This window comes from Chlorocebus sabaeus, chromosome 15 (genome assembly GCF_047675955.1).
Source record: "Chlorocebus sabaeus isolate Y175 chromosome 15, mChlSab1.0.hap1, whole genome shotgun sequence".
NCBI classification, from domain to species: domain Eukaryota; kingdom Metazoa; phylum Chordata; class Mammalia; order Primates; family Cercopithecidae; genus Chlorocebus; species Chlorocebus sabaeus.
In genome coordinates this window covers 48,397,298-48,416,521 of record NC_132918.1, presented here as the reverse complement: position 1 = coordinate 48,416,521, position 19,224 = coordinate 48,397,298, and the positions used below count along the sequence as shown (strand labels likewise).

At 39.1% G+C, this 19,224-nt stretch overlaps 1 protein-coding gene across 3 annotated transcripts in view; it reads left to right on the top strand.

Annotated features, from left to right (window-relative positions):
* Positions 1-19,224, top strand: part of PLS1 (plastin 1) — a 111,242-nt gene that overhangs the window by 47,540 nt on the left and 44,478 nt on the right. For 2 of the 3 annotated variants that reach the window (XM_073023528.1, XM_008008848.3), the window contains exon 2: positions 15,213-15,318. In XM_073023528.1, coding sequence (XP_072879629.1) covers positions 15,249-15,318 — 70 coding nt within the window. In that variant the 5' untranslated portion in view covers positions 15,213-15,248. Of the gene's footprint in view, positions 1-15,211; positions 15,319-19,224 lie in introns of those variants that run through there. The other variant, XM_073023529.1, reaches the window with a different exon arrangement.

Genomic DNA, 19,224 nt, shown 5'->3' with positions numbered 1-19,224 from the left:
TGGTCTTCTAATACTGAGTATGCTTAGAGCTAACTTTGATTTAGTTAGGAAAATAAGGAACATAATTTGAGAGTTATAGAATATGTTAGTCAAATTCTCTTTATCTTCATTTGCTCTTGATTAAACTACCAACAGCTAAGATCTACAGTAGTTCTGCTCTTGTTAATTTCTTCATTGCTTTTTTTTTTCTTTTCTTTTTTTTTGAGATGGTGTTTCGCTCTTGTCACCCAGACTGGAGTACAGTGGCATGATCTTGGCTCACTGCAACCTCCACCTCCCAGGTTCAAGCGATTCTCCTGCCTCAGGCTCCCAAGTTGCTGGGATTACAGGCATGCACCATCATGCCCAGCTAATTTTGTATTTCTAGTAGAGACGGGATTTCACCGTGTTGGCCAGGCTGGTCTCGAACTCCTGACCTTAGGTGATCCTCCCACCTCGGTCTCCCAAAGTGTTGGGATTACAGGCGTGAGCCACCACGCCTGACCTCTTCTTTTATTTCTAAAGCTATACAACCTATGGCATTTAAACATTAATGTCTATTGTGTCTTAATTTTGGCTTGAACCTCTTAGGCATATAAAATGACAGTGGTTTTCTTTGGTTGTTTTTTGTTTGTTTGTTTGTTTTGTTTTGTTTTTGAGACAGTCTCACTCTGTCACCCAAGCTGGAGTGCAGCGATACAGTGATGGCTCATTCCAGCCTCGACTTCCCAGGCTCAAGGGATTCTCCTACTTCAGCCTGCTGAGTAACTAAGACCACAGGTGCGTGTCGCCATGCCTGGCTAATTTATTTTTATTTTTCATAGAGAAGGGGTCTCTCTATGTCGTCCAGGCTTGTCTCAAACTCCTGGGCTCAAGTAATCCTCCTGCCTTGGCTTCCCAAAGTGCTGGGATTATAGGCGTGAGCCACAGCACCTGACTACTTTAGTAGTTTTTTACTTAAAGTCCTCTTTTGATGTGCATACTCTTACTCAGCATTGTCAATGACTTGTTCTGGAACATGAAGCATATCATTTTACCCCTCAGTCTATATGCTGTTTTTCTTAATTGTGGAGTGAGGAGTGTGGACAGGACTTTATAACTGTTATAAATCATTAAACTTGAGTATCATGATTCATTTATGAGGGTAACTTTGTCTAATAATGAGGTAATGGATGTGGAACTGCTTTGAAAAGTATAAAATGCTTGATCAAGTGCAGTTATCAGTTTTTCTAATGCCAAGATTCTAGTGAGAGACAATTTCCAGAGTTGGTAGTGGGTACCACCTACCTCCTCCAAAAGCAAAAGGTATAATTACTTCATAGTTCTCTGGCAAATATCTGGTTTCCCTAAGGGGCATCTATGTTTTGCGAGTAGGAAAAACTCTAACCCATTTGGTAGAATCCTTCCAAACCCTAACCCGTTTGATAGAATCCTTCAGTGGTGGCATTCAGACTATTAAAAGAATTATAAAACATAGATTTGTTAATTAGTTGTATTCTTTAATTAAATTGTGTTAATAATTTGATAGTTGTTAATTCTTTGTTATTATGGCATTCTTTGTGATTGATATTTTTCAGTACCTTTTCAAATCCATAACCTATCAAAACTTAGGATTTTAGGAAATACTTCTATGAATCCTTGGAAAAGAATACATGTATAAGACAATTCCTTTTGTCTTTTAATAGGGAAGGCCAGAGTTGGATTATGTAGGTTGCAAAATGCAGTACCTCAGACTTGCAACTCTGAAAAGCACTGCTTGAAATCTCTGCAAAGAATGAAAAATTTCAAGTTTTAAACAATGTGTGTTTTAGAGGTTAAAGTTTAAACCCTGACTTGGAAGCACGCTGGGTAGGACTCTTCTGCTTACTCAGATGCAGGTTGGATCAGAATCTCTCTTGTGTTGCTGTGAATCATTTACACTGAAATTCTCAGCTACAGCTGGAGGAAAGAGGATTACAAACCAGGAGGTAATACCTGGGTTATTCCAGAGCACTTGGAAATGACTCACAGCTTCCTGCTCTCTGACAGTTCTTCAGTGTTGGTCTTGAGGCATTCATTCTGAATGAGATATTTGGCATTATAGGGAGTTACAGTTTGAGCATTATCTCTAATGTATAATTTCCTGTTACTAAATAATACGTAGAAAATAGGAACAAGGTGTTTTCAGAGGAAAGAAATGTGATGTAAAAAAATTGTGTCATAGAGGAAAACTAATGTGATGTAAAAAAAAAGGGTGTCATTTTCACAAAGCTCATTTCAATCTTTTGATCCATTCCCTGAGTATCACAAGACAGGTCACATTCTGCCCACACTTCACCCTGGCAGTTCTGTACCAACAAGTCAGGTTCTAGGGCAGCTTCCAACAGGAGAAGGTCCTAGGGGGTACAACATAAGATGTAGGCATGGAAGGGGCTTGGTGGAGACCACCAATGTGAAGGCATTGTATAATTAAGGGTCTGGACTTAGCAGACTCCTTGGGTTCAGAGCCCAGCTCTGCCACTTACGTGAAGCTTTTGGTCTCAATTTCTTTAATTCTAATGTGCAAACTGTAATAATATCAACCTCATAGAGTTGCTGTGAGGATTCAATGAGTCAATACATGTAGTACTTAGAACAGTGCTTGGCCTATAGTGAACGCCCATGAATGCCTATTATTAAGGCGGTAAGGGAAGTCTTACTTGCTGTGTTTGGACTGCCACTGTGTATGAGGCATGAGTGCTGTGTTTTGTGTTTTTTGGGTAGGGAGTTAAGGGGAGATTTTATGAGCCATGTTTATACAAGCTTCATGTGTTTTTGATTGGATGCAATGAGTTCAGGTCAGAAGATTCTGAGATGGCATGCTCGCATTTGCTTCGGATTCAGATTTAAAACTTCATCTTTGCTTCATGCAAATAAAAAGACTACAGAAGGCAAATGAGTATAGGAAAAAGTTTCTCCATAGCTCTAGGTCTTGTCTTCCTGATATCCCTTTACTACAGGCATGGGCATGTTGCGGAAGCTCTGCCAATCACACAACATCCTGGGAACTAGACTGTCATCCTCAGATAGCAGCAGAGGCATCTGGAGACAGTGCTGTAAAGCAGCACATCATGGTTCTTACTGTGGAGCTCCGTGGAGTTGTCTGGCACCTGTTCTTTGGGAGTCTATTTCTTCAGCCCTCTCTTGATTCTTTGAGTCTTAGATTCCCTGAATCTAGTGCATTCCTTTTTTGACAGATGTTACCAGAATCAGGTTTGTTTGTTGCTTATAGTGAAAATACCTTAACTGGCACAAATAGCAAGTAGGAAGATTAAATATTTCCATTGTCAGTAGATAAGGGGACACAGTTGAAGCTAAGAGTCCTGGAAGTCATAGAAAATTCCTTCTTAGAAAGCATGGCTTGGAGGGAGTGAGAATATCCCTTCTTTTCTGAGGTACATAAGAAGAAATGCACTTTTGACCTATCTGGGTGGAAAAAGGGAGAGTCCTTAAGTTGGCCAATATTGGGCTGCTCTAAATACAAGGTGCAGCATGTAGGTGTGTTTGGAGATGGGAGTGGTGATTTTTCATGTGCCAGAGATGCAAATTACCAATAGGCAAAAAGACTAACAGAAAATTAAAGGCTTTCAAAGAAGTGACATTTTTTGAATAGAATCATCACCATCATTGCCACTGAGAAATTAAAAGTGATGTTGTTAACTAAAATCTATATTGTATTGCATCATCTCATCACCTTAGGAGTTTCTTAAGGATAATGGTGTATCTTATATTTCTTCTATACTTAAAAATTACAAGGTAAGATGCTATAATACAATACAAATGGTTAAGAACTCCATTTGTCAGATTATGAGTGGTCTGTGGGGAAGACCAGTAAGGTTTTTCTCCCTTAGCTGGGGTTTGCATCTTTTTTCAGTCTGCCTGTTCATTTTTCTTTTTCTTTTCTTTTTCTTTTTCTTTTCTTTCTTTCTTTCTTTTTTTTTTTTGTTTTTTTTTTTTTTTTTTTTTTTTTTGAGACAGAGTCTCTCACTGTTGCCCAGGCTGGAGTACAATGGCACAATCTTGGCTCACTGCAACATCTGCCTCCTGGGTTCACGCGATTCTTCTGCCTCAGCCTCCCGATTAGCTGGGATTACAGGTGCACACCACCATACCCAGCTAATTTTTTGTGCTTTTAGTATGGACGAGGTTTCATTATGTTGACCAGACTGGTCTTGAAATCCTGACCTCATGCCTGTTCATTTTTCAATTCATTTTTCAGCCAATTGGTACCTACTCTAGAAATCCTTCCTTGAATCTTCTAGTCAGATGATTCTTTCTTTCCTACTTACTTAATTCTAGCCTGTACAGGGGTTCCAAATTCATTTTGAGAGCTGACTCTTTAGTAGGGGCTGTGTGGAGGACTGTGTTGAAAGGGTTCCTGAACCATTCAAGGCTCAGTGAGAAAGAACTGCAATTGGTGAGGGATGTCTGCAGTGGGTAAGGGAGTCATGTGTTTGCCATTGCTGTCATCTTTGGTTCATTGACTCACTTACTAAGTTGTAAACTCTTTGAGAGTCAGGTCTGTGTGTGAGTCACCATTTGATTGCCTCCAACACTTGGCACAACACCTAGCACCTTAGATGTTCTCAATAAATCTGTGCTGAAATGAAATGAGGGCAATGAAGGAAAAAATTCGTGGTGGAATTTGAGCTTTGCTTTAAGTGGGGGTAAAGATTTGGCTGTGGGAGAATAGAGTTTCTAGGGACAGGAAATGGCATGAAGGAAAGTTGTAGAACAATACGGAAAGGCCTCAGGAGAAAGAGGAGGCCTTTTTCAGGATGTAGTGGGAAATCAAGATTGTTAAAAGGAAAGGTTTGGAGTCTATAAGTAAAGGTTTAACTAAAATTGTTGAGGCCGTGATCTCATGAAGGAAATTGTTTGAAGTATAGTTTAATGGAACATACTAAAAAAGACAAGAGAAAATTCAGTTGTGGGAGGCATCAGTTTTTGGAATATTTTCCTCCGCCAGGATTTGAAACTAGAGAATTGGGCAGCTTGTGTGATTATGAGTAGCAATATAGTGACATTATTATTGTCAACTGGAACTTCAGAACAATAATAAAAGCAACAAATAGATTTGATAAAGAAGCTCTCATTTCTAATGTTCCTACATAAGGTTTATTTCAGGCCAAATTTTTTTGAGCAGCTGTACCTATGTTAGATATCTGACCATATATAAAAATGCCCGTACAAAAATGAATGGAGAGTTTTGAATTTTTTCAGTTTCATTTGCTCCTGAATTGTCTGCCATGCATCCTTCTTGTTCCCTTTGTGCTTTGGAAGCACATTATCACGCCACACAGCAAATTATAGTGTGGATCTTACTGAGATCTGGGTCAGGCACCACTTTGGAAATCTAACTAACTTAAAGGGACTTGCCACTCAGTGTACCTGTTTTTGGTAGGATGTTGGATAAATCTGCAAACATCTTGGACATAAATATTTTTTACTCTCAGATACTAAGTAAATTGCTTTTTTCTCTCTACATGCAATACTTTAGAAGTTTCCTGATTTTAATGATTATTGACTTTGTATGTCATTGCAGCTAGATTGCCCTGCCCTGCCTCATGCCAGAAAGACCTGCCCATTTCTCGTAATATATTACTACTCACTTTGTCATCTTTAGCTGAAGGTGAATTAAAAGTTAATAGGAGCCGGGCTTGGTGGTACACGCCTGTAGTCCTAGACACTCAGGAGGCTGAGGTGGCTCACCTGAGCCCTGGAGTTCCAGGCTACAGTGAACCATGATCATGATACTGCACTCTAGTTTGGGTAACAGAGTGAGACCCTATGTCAAAAAAAAAGAAAAAAAGAAAAAAAGCCAGGCATGGTGGCTTACGCCTGTAATCCCAGCACTTTGGGAGGCTGAGGTGGGTGGATCACCTGAGGTCAGAAGTTGGAGACCAGCCATGACCAACATGATGAAACCCCGTCTCTACTAAAAACACAAAAAATTAGCCAGGCATGGTGGCTCATGCCTGAAATCCCAGCTACTAGGGAGGCTGTGGCAGGAGAATTGCTTGAATCCGGGAGATGGAGCTTGCAGTGAGCTGAGATCACGCCACTGAACTCCAGCCTGGGTGACAGAGCAGGACTCTGTCTCAAAAAAAAAAAAAAAAAAAAGTGAATAGGAAGAGTTTTTCTGAATGAAGGGAAAGAGAAGAAAAGGTGCAAGCAGTCGTAGGTCTAGAGACCTTTAGGCTATGAATATAATATTTAATACAATACTACTGATCAGTATGGGAGCAACTATAAACTGACTTGTGGTTTACCGATGTACTGAGTTTCTGGGATTAGGTGAGGTCGTGGTAAAATACAAATTATGAGCAAAGTAACGCCTATAATCTAGATGTAAACTTATTTGGAAAATATAGGTAATTTTCTTTCCCAATTCAGAATGACAAAATATTCTCCATCCTTTGAGGAAGTGACTTGCCTCCCATTTTCTTCATGTAGATTGTTTGTTTTTGCTCTCTCTGTATATTTGTTTAGACACTTGTTGCTGAAAGCAATAGAAACCCAGTTTAAATGGCTTTTAATAAATTGTTTCGAGTAACCATCAAAAAAAAAAAAAAAAAAAACCACAGTGGAATTCAGGACTGAATTCCTGACAACTCTGCCAGAACGTGTCTTGTCTTTACTGTTTGTCTTCTGCAGCGTTGGTTTTGGCAGCTGCTGCTGCTGCTGCTTTCTTTTTCTTCTTTCTTCTTCTGTCTTCTTTTTCTGTCTTCTTTCTTCTTCTTCTTTCTTCTTCTTTCTTCTTCTTTCTTCTTCTTCCTTCTTCCTTCTTCTTCCTCTTCCTCTTCCTCCTCTTCTTCTTCTTGACTGAGTCTCGCTCTGTCGCTCAAGCTGGAGTGCAGTGGTGTGATCTCAGCTTACTGCAACCTCTGCCTCTCGGGTTCAAGTGATTCTTGTGCCTCAGCCTCCTGAGTAGCTGGGATTACAGGTGCCCACCCCCATGCCCAGCTAATTTTTGTCTGGTTTTGGCTTCTTCTTAGCCTTGTGTTCTCTCTTTGTTGGAGGCATGATGGCTACAGCTGCTCTAACCTCTACTTCCTCTCTGATTCGGGGGATCATGTGGGGACTCTCATTATAGAATGTTTTACAAAAGCCTTGTTATGTCTTGTTGGCTCCAGCTGGATTTTATGCCTATTCCTAAAGCAAAATCACTGTGGCCAGGGAATATGATGTGCTGCATGGCTTGGACCTGGAACCTTAGCCAAAAATGGTATGGATGTATCATTACAGGTGGAACATCAGAACTAAAGTTAGGACTGTTGCAAGAAGAAGGAAAATAGTTGTTGAAGGAGAAAACAAAACATGTTGAGGAAATTATACTCAAAGGGTTAATACTGACATTATAATGATGGGGACTTGGGTAATACTCATGTGTTGAATTTTCCCAGAGAGCCAGTGAAGGCCTAAAGTGGGAGAAGGGGTAGGGGACAGTAGATGGGATATAAATACTAAATGAGAAGAAAAAGATCCTGGGATGCCGGGTAGGCCCAGTTGCCTGAGCTGGGAAAGTCTCTGTGGTTAATAGGCTTGTGACCTGCTGGCCCCTTATCTTTCAGAGGAGGCGACAATTGGAAATGCCCCTTATTGGGTTCAGGGATGTGATGAGTGGTGTAAAACTGAAGTTGGGTTTTTGACAAATTTAGAGACAAAATGTTTTCTTCTGGCCCTCAGTGAGCTAATTTGATGGGAGTGTTTCTTTTTCTTTTTTCTTTTCTCTTTTCTTTACTTTTAAGAGATGGAGACAGGACCAGGCACAGTGGCTCACGTGTGTAATCCCAGCATTTGCGAGGCCAAGGCGGCTGGATCACCTGAGGTCAGGAGTTCGAGACCAGCCTGGCCAACATGATGAAACCCCGTCTCTACTAAAAATATACAAAAATTAACTGGGCATGGTGATGGGCACCTATAATCTCAGCTTCTTTGGAGACTGAGGCAGGAGAATCACTTGAACCCAGGAGGCAGAGGTTGTAGTGAGCCAAAATCGTGCCATTGTACTCCAGCCTGGATGACAAGAATGGAACTCTGTCTCAAACAAACAGACAAACAAAACCCCAAAAAACCAAAAGAGATGGAGACAGGGGGTCTCACTGTCTTGCTCAGGCTGGGTTCAAACTCCTAGCTTTAAGCAATCCCCCCACCTCAGCCTTTTGAGTAGCTAGGACTACAGGCACATGCTACTGTGCCCAACCAATGGGAGTGTTTCTAAAGAAACACACAGCATTTCCATCCAGGCCCCCTGGGAGGCCAATGAATGAACAGAATCGAGGTGAGGAACCAAACTTAATAGACTGAGGGACTCATCTGGCACACACAGTGCTTTATAATAATTCAAATTGTTTGCCAAAGCTTAAAAATCAAATTTCACCTAAAAATATGGATCTGTGACTTCCCTTGAAAAATCAGAAGATCTAGCAACCCTGGGCCTCATTCCTCTTGGCAGCTGTCCACTGGAGCTCAGCAGTGGCTGCTCCTTTTCAGAGCCCTTCCCATCCCCTACCAGGTCTGAATCACACTTCTGACTTTCCCTGCCTGGCCCTTGTAGGCTTACAAATGTGGATGGGATTTCCAGGGGACAGGCATTATGGACACATTAAGAAAGGGGTAAAGGTTAGGAGTCAAATGGGGAGGGGCCTCTTTCTTCATCCAGGATTTCAGGAACTAGGAAGAATATTCATGGCTGTAGACAGGAAGTGTTGCTGAGCTTGTGGCCATGAGGCATCATTGTTCAGCGGGTCCTCAGAAGAACTGATTCCCACTGTGTGGATTCTAATTTCCTCAGCTTACAAGTTATCTATCACCCAGTGTTGGATTTAGAGAGGACTTAAGGCTTTAGGAAAGTACTGGGGACTAAGTCATTCCCTTTCTTTCTCCCCTACAAATAGTTCCAGTCAGTCTCCTATTGATACTTTTTATTGTGCGTTCGTCAGTAAATCCTACTTTGCACCATTTATATATACTTTTAATCTAGTTTCCTATTTTTCAGCTAAGAAAACTTACTAACCTTGGCTCTGCCAACAGAGGCAAAGATTTTTGTGCCCCTTGAACAGGCTGTAGTGAGGGAGCAGTGCCTGAGTCCTCGGAGGTGTGGCAAATCCATTAGCCCATCTATCTGAGTGGAGCTGAGGGCACAGAGTAGGAGGCCGGGGGACCAATTTGAGTCATACGTTTCACATTGTCCCTCTTTGCCTAGGCCATCCCTTCAATATGTACTTCCTCACTGATGACTTGAAGTGTTTGGGTTTCAAAACTGAATAGCGCCTGTTTCGTGTTAGCCATGGATAATGGTAGAACTCTGGGATAAAGGCCTTGTGAGAAGAGACTACGTCGTTGTTGGTTTTTGTTTGTTTTTGGCATGCTGATTTAACCATTCAGTAAGCAACTCTAACTCTGCACACTCATTCATTCCGTTGCACAAGTCAAATAACATTTGAACGTCTGTGCTTAAGTGACCAAATCCCATGTATTAAAAAGTAAAGTCAGAGCTGAGGTGCCAGCAGCTTTCACTTCAATATGTTGTCTTTCCTTGGGAAAGTTATTTCCTCTAAGTCCTTCTGTACAGCCAGTTTTTGGGTCTGCATCCGTATTTTTCTTCACCAAATACTTGCTGACTCATTGCATGTTTTTACATTGTTATTCTGGTAACTGCTGCCCCTGACTTGCACTTAGCTTTAATGAAGAAAGGGATAATTTTGCTGCAATGTGAATCTTTCTCATATCAAATGCTTTTCCAAGAGCTTGTTTCTGTTTTCTTCAAGTCTTTGGTCTTTGTCTTTCTCTAATTCTTGTTTTCTCTTAAACTCATGCATGTGAGTGTATGTGTACATATGCATAGTCTCACCCACCCCTTTTAGCCACCTTCTCACATCACCATTCCATATAATACAATTGCCTTGGTTACAATTAGTTCAGAAACTTTTTTTTTTTTTTTTGAGATGGTCGTGCTGTGTTGCCCAGGCTGGAGTGCAGTGGTGTGATCTCTGCTCACTGCAACCCACACCTCATGTGCTCAAGTGATCCTCCCACCTCAGCCTCCAGAATGGCTGGGACTACAGGCTCAAGCCACCACGGCTGGCTAATTTTTATATATATTTTTTAGTAGAGATGGGGTTTTGCCATGTTGCCGAAGCTGGTTTCCATCTCCTGAGCTCAAGCGATCTGCCCACCTCGATGTCCCAAAGTGCTGGGATTACACGTGTGAGCCACAACGCCTGGCCCTAGTTCAGAGACTTCTAACCTAAAGCCATATATGATATATGCTGAGGAACTCCTATAATATGTGGTATATAGCATAAAAGAGACTCCTTTATATCCATATTTAAACAGAAAGTGAATTAGAAGATGATTCTAATTTGTTCATCGAAGAACAATAATCATAAGATTGTACTATTTACAAAAAATCCGCTTAAGTTAAACTTTTCAGGCATTTACAGTTGAACCTGATAAGCGCTATGTCGTATGAGTACAGTTTTAGGAGAAACTGATTCTTCCTCATCTTTATATCTTCATTTAGCCAAGCCAAATAGGATGTATTTGTTGAATACATGAATGAATGAATTTAAACTCCCTTACTAGGGGCCACATGTTGGGACTTTTAAGTAAATAGTAGAAAACTCTTGGTGGTGAGTCTGACGGCCACTGAAGGCCAGTCCCAAATTGCCAATACATGGGAATCCTCCTAGAGGATTAGTTCCTCTTCCACTTTTCTTTTCTTTCTCTTTTTTTTTTTTTTGTTGTTGTTGTTTTGTTTTGTTTTTTGAGACAGAGTTTCGCTCTTGTTGCCCAGACTGGAGTGCAACGGTGCAATCGCGGCTCACTGCAACCTCTGCCTCCTGGGTTCAAGTGATCCGCCTCAGCCTCCTGAGTAGCTGGGATTACAGGTGTGCACCACCACGCCTGACTAATTTACTTCCACTTTTCTTTAAGCACAAATCATTTTAAATGGAACCTTCTTTCACCAATTAAAGCCTCTTTTTTCCTTGCCTAATCCTCAAGTGTACCGTGACACAACCAAATATATATTTGGAAAGTTACACACATTCTAAAAGAGACTTTTGAAAATTTAGATAAAATTGAGTTTGATCTTTTATCCTCCCTCAAATTTCTTCCTTGAGCCTTTTAAAAGTTTACCAAAGTTAGAGCAGTTCTTTATGATTGGCAGAATCTAAAAGCCTTCTTAGAACAGTTTCAGGAAAAAAAGGCAGTAGAAACAACCCTGAATTGCCATGAGACTGACAATGTAAAAATCACAACTGTTACCATTCTTTTGTACCCTTCCAGAAAATATTTTATAAACATACTGCTGATACCATCACTCTCCTTTCCCTGCCACACTTACTTTTCTGCATCTTGTTTTGTTTTTTTGAGAGTACAGATGCTCCTTAACTTACAGAGGAGTCCCATTTCAATAAACCCATCGTACGTAAAAAGTGCATTTTGTACACCTAATCTACTGAGCCTCATAGCTTAGCCTTGCCTACCTTAAATGTGCTTAGAATGCTTACAGTAGCCTAAAGTTGGGCAAAACTTTCTGACAACATGGTAAATGTAGAGTATTGGTTGTTCACCCTTGTGATCGCGTGGCTGACCGTGGCTCACCACCTCTGCCCAGCATGGTGAGAGTATCATACCGCTCTCTGCTGACTGTGTATAACTTCCGCACCATTGTGAAGTTGAAAAATTCTAAGTCAAATCATCGTAAGTTAGGAGCTGTCTGTGTATCTTGAAGATCCTTTTATATTTTTCTATTTGTTTCATTTTAATGTCAAAGGATTCAAAGCAACATCTTTACACTTATTAGCTATAAAAACAAAGCTTTAAAGATAGGAAACAGCGTTGTATGGGTTTGGCTTTTTTGAGAAGTCTACATGTTGCTTTTGCCTGATTATAGGAGACTAAAAATATTTTATGTAATTAACAAATTATATAAATTTGAATAGGCATGAGCAAAGAATATAACCCCAGGTTTATTTTTATCATTTCAAATGCAAGATCAACACAAACACTGTTAATTTGCAGTCTTTCTGTGGAGTGCAAATGCTAAAATTGGGCCACTATTTTTAAAACTTGAGGCAAGGGATAGCATTTTGAATACAGGAAAGGATATACAGGATGACTGAAACCACAGAGATTCAAAGCCAGCCACAACACAACTAGCATTTTGCAGACCCAGGGAATTATGCTTAACAATCCTTAAAAAAACGATTTAATCTACTTGAACACAAAATAAGTATGCCTCTAAATAGTTTTAAATATACTAAAGCTTTCTAAAGGTGAGAATCCAATGAAATGAATATTTAATGCTAAGATGTAAGAACCTGCATCTGGGGAGTAAGATGACTTCTATTTACTCCTTTTTCTACTGACTTGAGCTCTTTAGAATTTTTTTAAAAACAGTGTAGAATTAAATAGCGGACAATAGTATATTTAAAACAAGACCAAAAGATTTAATTGCACATTTAATTAGAACAAGGCTCCAGAAAAATTGTAAGAGATAGAAATTTGTGATTTCGAAAGAACACCACAATTTCTGAATAAATTTGTGTACAGATCACAAATAAGCCATACTCTTAGAGGACTTCACACAATTTAATATAATTTTTCAATAATGAATGAAATTTCAGTGAATAAATTATTTTGAAAATTGATGTGTTTCACTGAAAAATTAGGGATGATATTGAACCTTCTATATAAATACAAGTCTATAAAAGTGTATAAAAAGAGGATTTTCCACTTAGCTTCAATTCCTATTGTTTTATAAAGCACTTGTTACTTATTTTCTGAGGCATATATTAACTGTCTGATAGAACTAAGTGTTTATGAGGAATACAATATAATTTGTATTCATCTTTAGCTTTACAGTGAATAGACAAGTCACTAAGTCATTTTAAAAATAAGAGTTGTGGCTACTCTATGGAGTAGCCATTCTTTTATTCCTTTACTTTCTTAATAAACTTACTTTCACTTAAAAAAAAAAAAGTAGGAATGCTCTTACACTGTTGGTGGAGTGTAAATTAGTTCAACCGTTGTGGAAGACAGTGTGGCGATTCCTCAAGGATCTAAAACCAGAAATACCATTTGACCCAGCAATCCTGTTACTGGGTATATACCAAAGGATTATAAATCGTTCTTCTATAAAGACACATGCACACGTATGTTTATTGCAGGACTATTCACAATAGCAAAGACTAGGAACCAACCCAAGTGCCCACCAATGATAGACTGGATAAAGAAAATGTGGCACATATGCACCATGGAATACTATGCAGCCATAAAAAAAGGATGAGTTCATGTCCTTTGCAGGCACATGGATGAAGCTGGAAACCATCATTCTCAGCAAACTAACACAAGAACAGAAAACCAAACACTGTGTTCTCACTCACAAGTGGGAGTTGAACAATGAGAAGACATGGACACAGGGAGGGGAACATCACACACTGGGGCCTGTTGAGGGGTGGGGACTAGGGGAGGGATAGCATTAGGAGAAATACCTAATGCAGATAACGTGTTGATGGGTGCAGCAAACCACCATGGCACATGTATACTTATGTAACAAACCTGCATGTTCTGCATATGTATCCCAGAACTTAAAGTATAATAAAAATAAATAAATAAGAGTTGCATTGCTAGATATTGGAAGTCTTAAAAATGTAAATAATTCTACTTTTAGATATTTATCACACAGAATAAATATGGAGAAGAACAAAGATTTATCTGCAGGGATGTTCATTGAAGCATTATTTATAATGAAAAATTAAAAGCAGTGCAAATACTCCGAAAGAGGGGATTTACCAAATAAGTTATGATATAGTAATATATAGCCATTAAATATTATGTTGATGAACCAACATGAAAACATAGTGACAATGTGTTATTACCAACAAAAAGGTTATAATATAGTATGGTCACATTGTTCTCACCCCCAAAAGGTACACATGTGTTTTAAAAGTAGGTCAGAAGGGGGCCAGGCACCATGGATCAACATCTGTTATCCCAGCACTTTGGGAGGCTGAGGTGGGTAGATCACTTGAGGTCAGGAGTTCGAGACCAGCCTGGCCAACATGGTGAAACCACATCTCTACTAAAAATACAAAAATTAGCTGGGCATAGTGCCACATGCTTGTAATCCCAGCTACTGGGGAGACTGAGGCAGGAGAATCGCTTGAACTCGGGAGGCGGAGGTTGCAGTGAGCTGAGATCGCACCATTGCACTCCAGCCTGGGTGAAGAAGCAAGACTCTGTCTCAAAAATAAAGAAAGTAGGTCAGAAGGATAAAGACAACGAAATTATATTTGTTGATATTTCTGTATAGTAGGATTATGAGTAATGTTAATGTTCTGTTTGGGACATTCGTGATCAATTATTTTCTGTAATGAACACACACCACCTTGTGACTTTTCCTATAGCCCAGTTTTACATAATTTTTTCCTTTATAGTTTGTCGTACCTGCTCAGAATACGAAGCCCCCCACCCCCTCACCACTCAACTCCTGAGACAGGAGGACTGCTTAAGGCTAGGAGTTCAAGACTAGCCTGGACAACGTAGTGAGATCCTGTCTCTACAAAAAACTTTTAGCTGGGTGCAGTGGCAGGAGGCTGAGGTGGGAGGATCACTTAAGCCTAGGAGTTTGGGACTGCAGTGAGCCACGATCATGCCAAAAAAAAGAAGAGCCCCACAGACCCTCAGAGACTTCACACGGGGGAGGAGAAAGAATGTGGCAGTGGCTGAATATTGTAAAGATGAATGTTAAAACCGCACATCCCATTATAAGATAAGCAGATTCTGAATTTACCTTTTTTATGGACATTATTCGTGTCTTAAAAAATTTTACTTTCTGACCTTATGCTGTACATTTATAAATGCTCTACTTTTCTCACACTTGAAATGCATTGCTTGTTTTCTTGAAATTGTGGGGTAAATGCAAATAGAAATTAATATTAATTCATTAGGCTGTTGAGAAATATCTGTGTAAAAGCACGAGGTGAGAAAAACAGGTGTTTCTTCCCCTTACTGAGTCTCAGTTATAGTTTGGCTGGCCTATGCTGAGAGATTGTTACCAGGGGACCTACTCCTATTTGTTCTTTGTCAGCCATATCTCATAGATAATTTCTCCTAGAGAATGTACTTCCTCTGTACCTTATATTGCTTAGATAAATGTTTCCAAAGTTTTCATGCTCTTTTTATAATATTGCTTTTTCTAGATATAAAGACCTGAAGATAGTCTTTTCTGTCCAAAGATGGAAAACAGTACTACTACCATTTCTCGGGAGGAGCTTGAAGAACTACAAGAAGCGTTTAATAAAATAGGTATGCTTGAGAAAAAGTGAATACGATATTACTGGTCTGCTTGATGTCAGACTCCAGGAATGGAACAATACCTTTTATTTCATCTACCACCACCCAATTACCTCCAGATTTATTCCTTTTTTTCTATCTAGGTTTCACTGGATTCTTTCTTTCTGAAAGATAAGCTAAGACTGGCTTGAATTTCTAGGTGAATTGGACTTTGAATTCTTTGATCATTTCTTTACAGAGGATAATCCAGGTTAATGAATGACAGTGTAATTGAATACACTTAACACGGTATCCTTATTACAGACAGAAAAAATATAAAAATACTTCCTTGTGTATAAACTGAACTCTGGCCTTCACATCTTTGTCACTAACTATAACACTTTCTGACTTCTTGCAGAATATTTTTAAAATCTCAGTATTGTTTTTAAATGCCATGTATCTTATTTTCCTTCTCCCGCATGCATAATTTAGAAAGTCTTAGTATTGTTTTTAAAGGCCGTATGCCTTATTTTTCTTCTTTCGCTTTTTATAGCCATTTAGTGTTTTGTCTTTATGACATTATCATTTTGACAGTTTTGTATTTTTCTTCCAAAAAATGTTCCTCATACTCTGTTGGATCTCAGTTCTTCTGCAGTTTGATCTTAGGAAACCCATGGTAAACAAGGAGAATACAAATACCTTTTTTTTTTTTTTTGCTTTAGTTTGCAAATGCATGCAAGTGAAAGGTGAACCCAGTGAAAGGTGAGCGCAGTGAATAGACATTGGGACAGTGACACCACCACGTTTGCCCCTTACTCATCAAGCTCCTTCTCTAGTGTAATAGAGCCCTCCATGAGAAACAGTCATATGGTAGATCAGGGAGGAGAAAATGATCACCGCTGGTCTTGTGCTTAGATTTCTCACAAACCTAATAATGACTAAAGTTAATGTGAGTAAAATATCATGCAGCATGAGTTTTATTGACCAATACAAAGGAAAAAAGGTATGTTTAAAAAATAAAGCGCTCCAAAAAAAAAAAAAAACTGTAAAACTCAGGAAGCTCATGTTTTACAAATCATTACTGTGAAATAAAGTAAATTCTACAGATCTCTGGGCTCTTCCATTTCTCCCTGGGAATGGCATATTTGTCATTAGAGCATTGTATGAATATGGTACGATTTTCAGAAAACAGTCATACATTTTATAGAGAATTATATGTAGTGTCCAGAATCTTTTCAAGACAAAAACTGGGCAATTGTTGAAATGTTCTGCTCATTTTGAGCGTTGAAACAGAGGAAGTAATAAAAATGTATCTCGTAGTTTGTTATTTCTGTTATTTTATAGATGCAGTTTGGTAGCTTGAATAAAAGTTCTACCTAGGTCTTGGTAAAATAAATGAATTAGTAATATATTTGCTTTGTTTAGCACACCAACTGTAATCTTTATGACTCATGAACATATTAATATAATCTTGCAATATTTATTTAATGACATACTGAATAAACAATTCACTGATGGAACAATGTTTTTTTTAAACAAAAGCTTGTATGGAGGGCTGCCTTTCAATAGATGGTAGTGAGGGAGCTGCTCTGCTATGTACAAAATCCCGACCCAGAAGCAGGTCCTTGATAGAACAATTTTGACAGCAAGATAATTTGTTCTATTTGAGCAAAGCAGTAACACTAGCAGAATATGTACTTGCTGACTTTACTTACAAGACAAACTGCTACTCTGTGAACTCAGAAACCCCTGCTAATTCCTGGCACACTTTTCTCAGGGACAGAGGGACATGGCCATCCAATGTTATTAGATGGAGTATTTTGGGGTCACTGGAGAGAAGGGGGAAGTTAAAATATTTCTCAGTATTGTTTCTTTTTGAAATTGTGGTTAAATATACGTAACAGAATTTACCGTTTTAACCATTTTTAAGTGTATAGTTCATTAGCATTTAGTACATTCACATTGTTCTACATTCATCACCACCATCCCTTTCCCAAACTGAAACTCCACATCCATTAAACAATAACTCCCACTTCCTGCTTCCCCAGCCCCAGGTAACCATCATCCTACTTTCTGTATGAATGTGACTACTGTAGGTACCTCATATAAGTGGAATCACATAATATTTGTCTTCTTGTGAGCGACTTATTTCACTTAGTACAGTGTCCTCAAGGTTCATCCATGTTGTAGCATGTGTCAGAATTTCCTCCCTTTTTGAGGTTGAATAATATTTTATTGTATGTATATGCCACATTTTGCTTATCCACTCATCCACTGATGGCCATGTGTGTTGCTTCCACCTTTTGGCTGTTGTGAATAATGCTATGAACATGGGTATACAAATATCTGTTCAAGTCCCTGCTTTCAATTATTTTGAGTGTAAACATAATAGCGGAATTGCTACATCATATGGTAATTCCATATGTAATTTTGGGGGGGAACTACCATACTGTTTTCCATAGTGGAAGCACCATTTTACATTCCCACCAGTGGTGTACCAGGATTTCATTTTTGTCACATCCTCACCAACATTTGTTTTCTGGTTTTTTTTGGATAATAAGCATTCTCCTGGGTGTGAAGTAGTATCTCATTTTATTTGCATTTTCCTTATGACTAGTGATGTTTAGCATCTGTATGTGCTTATTGGCCGATTGTATATCTTCTCTGGAGAAATGTCGTTTCAAGCCCTTTGCCTATTTTTGAATCAAGTTGTTTTGTTTTGTTGTTGTCGAGTTGTAAGAAAGTCTTGTTTTCTTTTCAGACTGTGACCTTTATGGTTATTTAATCTAAGCCTTTATTTCCTCACTTTTAAAATGGGGATGACATTAGTAACCACCTCAAAGTTATTGTAAGAATTTCGTGAGATGGCCAGGCGCAGTGGCTCACGCCTGTAATCCCAGCACTTTGGAGGCTGGGGCGGGCAGATCACGAGGTCAAGAGATTAAGACCATCCTGGCCAACATGGTGAAACCCCATCTCTACAAAAAATACAAAAGTTAGCTGGGTGTAGTGGCTTGCACCTGTAGTCCCAGCTACTCAGGAGGCTGAGGCAGGAGAATCACTTGAACCCCGGAGGCAGAGGTTGCAGTGAGCTGAGATCGCACCACTGCACTCCAGCGTGGCAACAGAGCAAGACTCTGTCTCAAAGAAAAAAAGAAAAAAATAATTTCATGAGATAAGTCAAGTTCTTAACAAGTCACTTGGCTAAGCATATATGTTCATTAAGTGGTTTCTGTTAGTTCTTGTCATGTCACACCAAAACCACAGAGGGCCTAGGGATGGAGCTGGGAGCTTAAGTCCCCATATCTGTCTTCAGAATCCTAGCTCTTAACTAATCTTGTTAGTTTAACACGATAGTTATTAGGCAGTAGCTTCCTCAGTCTTGTTTATTTTAAAATATTTCCTACTATTATGCTGGTTTAGAAATAAGCCAGCCTAATCTATGTGTATATTTCAGAATTATGGGAAACAGTTCTGAACTGGTGATGTAATGAGATTTTTCTCTAAATTCAAAGAAAGCAATATTATTGCAATATCAAGCAACTTAGCTTCCTAGCTGACTTTTGCAATTATACCAATATTTTGGTTATCGGTGGTTCTAGTTTAGAAATATTCTATCATTCTGAACAGTATTAATTCTAAAACTTTCATATGAGCGTTCCAAAGAAAAATTTCTCTCCTAACCATTAATTCAGTGAGTATGGCAGCTCTTTTATTAAGAATAACAAGAAATATAGGAAACAAAGCAGCTATTACCAGATGAGCAAAGAGAGCCTATCCAAGGCAGATCCAGGCAACAAAACAATGCAAAGCTCTGCTGTCAACTCTGGGCAGAAGTGTTTTGTGTCGCCTTTGTTCTGAGTCAAGAAGTGATACCCAGTCTCTAGGGAAAACCTAGGGAAGGGCATCTCTCAATGATGATATAAAAACCCCTGGAAA